The sequence below is a fragment of the Cebus imitator genome, unplaced genomic scaffold, assembly GCF_001604975.1.
Source record: "Cebus imitator isolate Cc_AM_T3 unplaced genomic scaffold, Cebus_imitator-1.0 Scaffold323, whole genome shotgun sequence".
Taxonomy (NCBI): Eukaryota; Metazoa; Chordata; class Mammalia; order Primates; family Cebidae; genus Cebus; species Cebus imitator.
The window spans coordinates 2,461,308-2,469,503 of record NW_016107638.1 but is presented as its reverse complement, the minus strand read 5'-3'; the positions used below and the strand labels follow the sequence as shown (position 1 = coordinate 2,469,503).

At 43.5% G+C, this 8,196-nt stretch overlaps 1 protein-coding gene across 1 annotated transcript in view; it reads left to right on the top strand.

Moving 5' to 3' along the window:
- Window positions 1–8,196, top strand: part of GLT1D1 (glycosyltransferase 1 domain containing 1) — a 124,751-nt gene that overhangs the window by 48,112 nt on the left and 68,443 nt on the right. Inside the window, exons 5-6 of the mRNA XM_017504531.2 lie at window positions 4,608–4,644; window positions 7,068–7,124. Of these exons, the coding sequence (XP_017360020.2) occupies window positions 4,608–4,644; window positions 7,068–7,124 (94 nt within the window). The remainder of the gene's footprint in view (window positions 1–4,607; window positions 4,645–7,067; window positions 7,125–8,196) is intronic.

Here is an 8,196-nt window from a genome sequence, read left to right as displayed (position 1 = left end):
TTTTCTGAGAATGATGGTTTCCAGGTTCATCCATGTCCCTACAAAGGACAGGAACTCATCGTTTTTGATGGCTGCATAATATTCCATGGTGTATATGTGCCACATTTTCCCTGTCTAGTCTATCATCGATGGGCATTTGAGTTGGTTCCAGGTCTTTGCTATTGTAAAGGAACTTAAGCGTGTGAAAAACGCCTCCATTCCACAGCATAGATCTTTAGTTTACCTTTTCCATGACCCGGGGCTCAAATGTGAGGCACCATCACAAGTATTGTTTCTAATTCATTAAATTGCCAAGGCAGAGGATGGTAGGGGAATCTTCTGAATAAAATCAGCAGTCATTCTGAATTGTTTACTCCATACATTTAATTGTTTTAAAAAATAAAAACCTTCTCTGAAACTTTCCTGTTGATGTTCCCGCTTCCTGAGTCGCCCCACTAGATTGGGTGCCACACTGTCATCCCTTGATTTTGTGCAGGGTCCTGGGTTGTTTTATTTTTATTTATTTAGCTATTTATTTTTGAGAAGAGTCTTGCTCTGTCACCCACGCTGGAGTGCAGTGGCACGGTCTCAGCTCACTGCACCTCCGCTTCCTGGGTTCCAGCAATTCCCCTGCCTCAGCCTCCCAGGTGACTGGGATTATAGGCACTGCCCCCACACCTGGCTAATTTTTGTATTTTTAGTAGACACAGGGTTACACCATGTTGGCCAGACTGGTCTCGAACTTCTGCCTCAAGTGATCCACCCGCCTCAGCCTCTCAAAGTGCTGGGATTGCAGGTGTGAGCCCCCACACCCAGCCGGATTGTGTTAATTTCATCTCTATGTCTGCTCCATGTTGGACCCGATAGAATCCTATCCCAGTCTAGTTTTAACAGTTCTTTCTCATCTCACCCATGTATGTTCTCTTTTTTTGGAAACATTGTTCTCCTACCCAAGGGGGAAGATGGGCAGCCAAGCTATGTGCCACTGGTCTCTGTATGGTGGCTGGCGTTTCTGTGGGACGGGGAGGACAGCAGGAAGGAAGAGAAACACTATAGATGGAAGTGTCGTCCCACTGGGCTCTGATATTGGCTTTGCAGCCAGTCTTCTATTTCTGATCTGTGCCATCCATCTGTAATGAAGCAGGATACCAACATGTCTTCCTAATGTTCTAGAATCCCAACTCTTGAAAACCTCTTTCTTTGCTGTTAAAATGTTGTGAAGTGTTAGTTTCTGGAAATGTTTTTTTCTAAGAAAAATGATTAAAGTACTTCCTAGAAAAAAAAAGAAAAGAAAAATTGTTCTTTGGTTCCACCGCAGGAGTTCAGTGACAAGGCTGAATTTCCCCATCTTTTGAATATTACTTCTTTTTTTTATGCATGATAACAGATTTCTACGGGAAGAGAGTAGAGGGAGGAAAAAAGACACTGTATCCTTGAAAAGTGCCCAATTTCTATGTGTTGAGTGGCATACATATGTTTTGTAACTTTATATGTATGAACCATCGTTTCTTTTAAGCAATTTGTAATTGTTTTACAAGTAGTTTTAACAAAGCCACAATCTGAAGTCGTATTATAATTTCAGAACAAAAATTACTATTTTTGCCATCTGTAGAACATAAAATTTTGCCTGTTTTTCAAAAATAATCTATTGTGGCTTCCATTTGCAGAAAGTTTCACTTTAGAAGGTGAATCTCTGGGTTATATTTAGCCAAAGAATGGGAGGGAAGTTGTTTTGTTGATGTTATTCCAGCATGAAAAGATATCAGTTAGCCCTTGGGTCTGTTAGAAGTCCATCTATTCATGGTTATCTATCCAATAGGATCCTGGCTTTTTATATCCAGTAATGAGCCAAAGAGGTAGCAGTTGCTCATAGACATACCTCAGTGTTTGCCATTGTGTGCACTGATGAGCTAGTCTGCAAGGCAGGCGGTACCCAGGGACTTTGACTCGTGTTATTCTGAGGCAGATAGAACAGTAATAAATATTGAGCAAAGAAAGCTAATTTGTAACACTTTCATATAGAAAATGTTTTCAAAATCAATATAAGCCAATTGTCTTTTGCCAGATTTCTTTTATTGCAATGATTAAAAATAACTCAGGTCCGGACTTCTTTCCTACTGAAGCTCTGTTTCCTGTTTGCCTGGATGAGACCTTAAAATGCCATTTAAAAATGCTTTTCAATTGATTTTAGCAAAGTCATGCTCAGAGATATGAGAAGATCAGCAGATAAGTCGAGAAATCTTCACATTCAGTCAATTCCTTCTGCTTACAGAGCTGAGACATAAGTTTAACTCATTTTTTTCTCTCTTTTTTTTTTGGTGGAAAAAGAAGTTTCTTGACAGCAACATTTTAGTTTACATATTGCTAATTGCAGAGCATATTTCCAATTAAAATAATGACGAAGACTATAAACTATATAGGAAGCCGATGTGGGCGGATCACCTTAGGACAGGAGTTTGAGACCATCCTGACCAACATGGAGAAACTCTGTCTCTACTAAAAAATACAGAATTAGCTGGGCATGGTGGTGCATGCCTGTAGTCCCGGCTGCTCGGGAGGCTGAGGCAGGAGAACGGCCTGAACCCAGGAGGCAGAGGCTGCAGTGAGCTGAGATCAGCCACTGTACAACAGCCTGGGCAACAAGAGCAAAACTCCGTCTCAAGAAAAAAAAAAAAGAAAAGAAAGTTAGATGCCATGCTGTTCTATTGTGAGTGCTTCAACATCCACTTTAAAGGTGCTTCCAGGCGAGTGTTTTGGACACAGGGCTGGTTCAGGAAGAAGACTGAGCCGCCGCTGCCCTCCGGTAACGTCTCTTCCAGCTTTCCAGGGAAATCATAATTCAGGAAAGGAATAGTTTAGGGCTCTGAACTGCAGTTTCTATTTTCAAATAGCTGCTTTTAGCCCCTTTTTTTCGCTAAAGTTAATATCTTTTTTAATTGGTAGAGAAGAGGTTTTTGAAACTCTCAAAGGTTTACTATTTCAAGGGCATTTGGAATGGCACGCATACCCGCTTGCTTACAGAGGAGTAAGGGTAAATTGCGGAGGAGTCAAGACTTTTGGAGGCTTGAGGTACTTCCAGTAGCTAAATGCAAAATGTGACACTAAGGACAAAACCAACACCACCCCCGCCTCATGTGTCCCCACCACCTCCTTTTTTAATTTATTTTTTTATTTTTGAGATGGAGTTTCACTCTTGTTGCCCAGGCTGGAGTGCAGTGGCGCAATCTCAGTTCATGGCAACCTCCGTCTCCCGGGTTCAAGCGATTCTCTGCCTCAGTCTCCCAAGTTGCTGGGACTATAGGCGCATGCCACCACGCTCCGCTAATGTTTGTATTTTTAGTTAGAGATAGGATTTTACCATGTTGCCCAGACTGGTCTTGACCTCCTGACCTCAAATGATTTGCCCGACTCAACCTTCCAAAGTGCTGGGATTAGAGGGCTGAGCCACGTGCCCTGCCGCCTCCCACCTTCTGCCTGGGTGCTGCCTCTGCCAAACCTTCCCAGGCTTGGGGAGGGCCAGTCTCCTTCCTGTTGATGGTCTCGCCTTGGGCACGGCTGCTTCACCTTTAGCTTGTGTCCCAAAATATAAACCTGACGTGGGGACAATGTCCAAAGTGGACCAGCGTACCTCAGGCAGTGCCGTGGGCTCCCTGGCACCCAAAAGACCACACTGTACGCCTACACTGAGAAAGGACAGGGGTGTGACTTGTGTGACCTCCAGGGACCTAGCCACTTCATTTCATGCATTGATCAGGCTTAGGTCACATGACACTTTTGGATTCTTTCACCAAAATGACTGCCTATTTCAGTTCCTTGAGAGAAACCACCCCTGGCACTGACTTGCCCCGTCAGCCGTTCTGAAGAGGGTCTCACTCCTGGCATCTAAACGTCATCTTAAAAATATTTCTGCCACTGCTTCAACATGAACTGGAGAAATGGATTCCGTTTCTCTCTGGCAGTTTTGTGACATTCTGCAGAAAACACGACAAGGAATAGTAAGTTGATATCTTGATACAAATGTGCAAATCAGTCGTGCAAGCCCCGCCTCTTCCTCGGTGCCAGGGAGGCCTGTGAGGAGGCTCTGACCGGGTCTTCCCACCCGGCTGTCCTGGCTTGTCTGGAAGGATCCGCCTCCTGGGGCCTCTTTGCTTTCCCAACATCTTGGCCGTTCCTCCTTCTGCTCCTGCCTCTTTCTTCTTTTTTCTGGGGGTAGTGGGAGTATTCTTCCCCTCAGGGCTGCGTAACCCAGACCATGCTTCCCCACACTCCCACCTCCCCGCGGCAGGACCTGCACCCTCGGCCGGCGACGCTCCCTGGCTGAGCTTCAGTCGTCTCTCCACTAACCTAGCAACTGAAAAATTGCAAAACTACATTAGCCTCACTTAGGAGACTTTTTGTATGTGTGTGCTTCTTACCTTATCGATGCTGTATTTTTAATGGCAAAACCTATTAACAGCAGATGTAACGCTTTGCTCTTAATGAGTAATGAGTCAGAGCAGCTGTGTAGATGGCTCTCTGTTTTCCAGGAGGGTTTTTTTGTTGTTGTTAATGACCTTCATTTTATTTCTGAAAAGCACTTGTGGACTATCTAATGTACTTTTCTTTTCTTTCTCCCCTCCTTTCAAAAGCCGCATGCTAAGGGTAAGATCTACGTCCAGAGTCAAGGTAAGAATTTTAAAATCTTTACTTACATACAGGGATAGAGAATGAATATATAAAAATATGTTTATATGTGATAAATATATGTTTATATGTGACAAATATATATATTTAAAAGAATAAGTTTGCATTCTTTAGCAACGCATATTGAGATGTTTAGGGAGGAGATAATATGATTTTTGAGATTTACTTAATCAGCAAAATGTTGATTTTTCTTTTTTTGCTACAAGGTCTGGCTCTGACACCCACGCTGGAGTGCAGTGGTGCAGTCTAGGCTTTGCAACCTCTGCCTCCTGGGTTCAAGTGATTCTCCAGCCTCAGCCTCCCCAGCAGCTGGGACCACAGGCATGGGCCACCATGCTCAGCCTATTTTTTTTGTATTTCTTTTAGAAATGGGGTTTCGCCACGTTGCCCAGGTTGGTCTTGAACTTCTAGGCTCAAGCAATCTGCCTGTGGATGGCTACATTATTATGATTTTCTCACATTCAAATAAAAGATAAATAGGAGAAATGATAAAATGACAATGTAAAATGCAGATCACTTAACATTTTCCGCCCGTGGAAATATGATATACCCCATTAGCAGTGCGTTTGGAAAGAACAAACCGAACGAATGCAGGGCTTCTCTGTTTCAGTCGAATTGAGTTAGGGGACCTGGAGCTCTTCCCCTTCACCTTCCCCCTTCCTCCCCGCCCAGTCCTGCCCCTTCGGTGGCATCTGAGGCCCTTCATCAAACCTTCTGAGGTTTAAACACAGTTTTTTTTTTGTTGTTTTTTTGTTTTTTTTGTATATTTCAATCTCATTCTGCCACCCATGCTGGAGTGCCATGGTGCGATCTTGGTTTACTGCAACCTCTGCCTCCTGGGTTCAAGCAATTTTCCTGCCTCAGCCTTCCGCGTAGCTGGTATTGCAGGTGTCCCCTGCCACGCCCAGCTAATTTTTATATTTTGAGTAGAGACAGGGTTTCACCATGTTGGCTGATCTCAAACTCCTGACCTCAGGTCATCCGCTCTCCTCAGCCTCCCAAAGTGCTGGGATTCCAGATGTGTGCCACCACGCCCGGCCTGTCTAAACAATTTGTAAACCACGGTACTACACGATAGAAATAATGGAAAGCCTGTCTCCAAGGAAGAACAAGTAACTCGCCCCAAGCTCAGGCTGGAAGGAGTGCAGACGCCGAGGCCAGGCGTTCGCTCCTCCCAAGGACTCCATGGTGCTCAGGTGTACCTGAGTGAGGCATGCCACCCTGTCCTCACCGTGTCCTTGCTGCACTGGCTTCAGTGACATTTTAGCTGGTGCAGCAGGAAAAATCCTGGCTCTGAGGCGGTGTGTAGTTTGAACACAGCGTCTGCCACCTCCACACTGTGCATTTTGAAGCCCGTTTAACCTGTTTGAACCTCAGTTTCCAGCTGGATAAACTGGAGGAACCAGGCTGCTCAGTGGGCCTTTGAGGCTTACAGTGGAGTGTGGACAGGGCCTGCACAGTTAGGGCTAGGGCTGGCTAGGAGGGGCACTCCTTAAATAGACTCTGTCAGTATCATTCAGTGCGAATAATGATTATGCAGGCCGTTAGATGACTTGATTTACTTACATTTTATAAAATTTCAAAGTCTTTCTGTTACCAAAATAACCTGTTAGATGTTGCCTCTGGATTTTCTCAATTGCAAAATACTCATTTTTTTCAGCAAAAAATTAAATGTAGCTTCTCTCTCTGAGGAAGTAATACACAGCAGACCATCAGGCATGAGTTGGTGAGGGTTGAGAGCGGACTTTTGAAGGGAGGTATAATTTTTACATGGGGCTCTTCAGTTGACAGTGTTTTTGAAACCTGTTACTTCCTGGCACTTTTAAGGAACTCCTGGTTTGTCTAACCCAGTTTGGGCCTGTCATGGATCCTGGGCTGAAAGGGGTGGGTCTTTTCTCCTGCGGAATCCGTGGGCTCTCTTTAACCCTCTGTGCTGGGAGATTCATGGGACTTCAGTGGTGCACTCAGAGCATGGAGTAGCTTTATAAAAGCCAGGTGCTTCCATTAATTAAACTTCAACACAAGTGGGCCATGCATGGTGGCTTACACCTGTAATCCCAGCACTTTGGGAGGCTGAGGTGGGTCTATCACTTGAGGTCAGGAGTTCGAGACCAGCCTGGCCAACATGGCCAAACCCTGTCTCTACTAAAAATACAAAATTTGGCCAGGTGTGGTGGCAGGCACCTATAATCTCTATTTGGGAGGCTGAGCCAGGAGAATCATTTCAACCTGGGAGGAGGAGTTTGCAGTGAGCCAAGAGCATGCCACTGTGCTCCAGCCTGGGCAACAGAGCAAGACTCTGTCTCAGAAATAAGAATAATAATAAGCCCCAACACAAAATCATTGGTTGTATTTCAGCAGTTGCATCAAAGTGAACTTTCCCTTTCATTGTTTCTTTGACCCAGGAATTGCAACAACACCAAATGCCGCCTTTAACTGGAATACCTTTCTTCAACGTTCAGGTAAGATATGAAATCTTAGAGGATTTCGATGAAGCACTTCTTGGCAGTTAGTTTCAGGAGCACCTTACGTTCGTGTGGTTTTGAAAAAGTGGCTGTCGGGGAGAACAAGGTGAATTTTCCTCTGTCTACAGCTTCATGAGTGGTTTTATCTTTTTGAGGAAAAGCAGGGCTAGAAGGCCAAGGAGGGGCTCTGGGCCTTTCCGATGCTGTTCTTAGCACCTCCTTCCCAAATTTTCAGTATCATTTCCTGTGACATTTGTTCTTTATAACAACCTCATGTGTTCATTTTATTTTACTTTATTAATTACACATATAATTAAATTACCATTGTAGAAAAATGAGAAAATACCAGAAAATGCAACACAATTTTTTTCTTTTTGAGATGGAGTCTCGCTCTTTTGCTCAGGCTGGAGGGCATTGGTGTGATCTAGCTCACCGCAGCCTCTGCCTCCCGGGTTCAGGCGATTCTCTTGCCTCAGCCTCCCAAGTAGCTGGGACTGCAGGCATATGCCACCATGCCCGGCCCAAAAATGCAACAAAAATTTAAATCATTTGAAATTTCAGCACCAAAAAGGAACTGCTATTAATGTTTGATACAATCTTACTCAATAATTGTACATGTAAATAATGATTTTTAAAAGACAAAAATGAAATCAAGCTTCACTTACCACTCTAACCTGCCTTCTTTGCTCATTTTGTCAGTAGAATAGAGTGAACTCGTCCTTTTTAAAAAAAGAAATTCTGAAGTTTGTATGTAGTGAAATGCAGAGTTCTCAAGTATAAAATTAGGTAAATGTTTGACAAATGTATATACCCATGTGACAAATACCCTAATCAAGATAACATTTCCACCACTCAAGAAAGTTTTCTCAGGCCCTCTTCCATATTTAATTCCTGTCTATTTATAGGTGACTCCTAGTTTAGTTTTTCTTATCTTACATTAGTTTCATCTGTTCTTGAACTTCACCAAAGTGGAGTATTCTATTCCATAGATCACAAATTATTTATCTCTTCTATTGATGAACTTTTGGCTTGTTTTCCTTTTTTTTTTTTTTTTTTTTTTTTTTTTTTT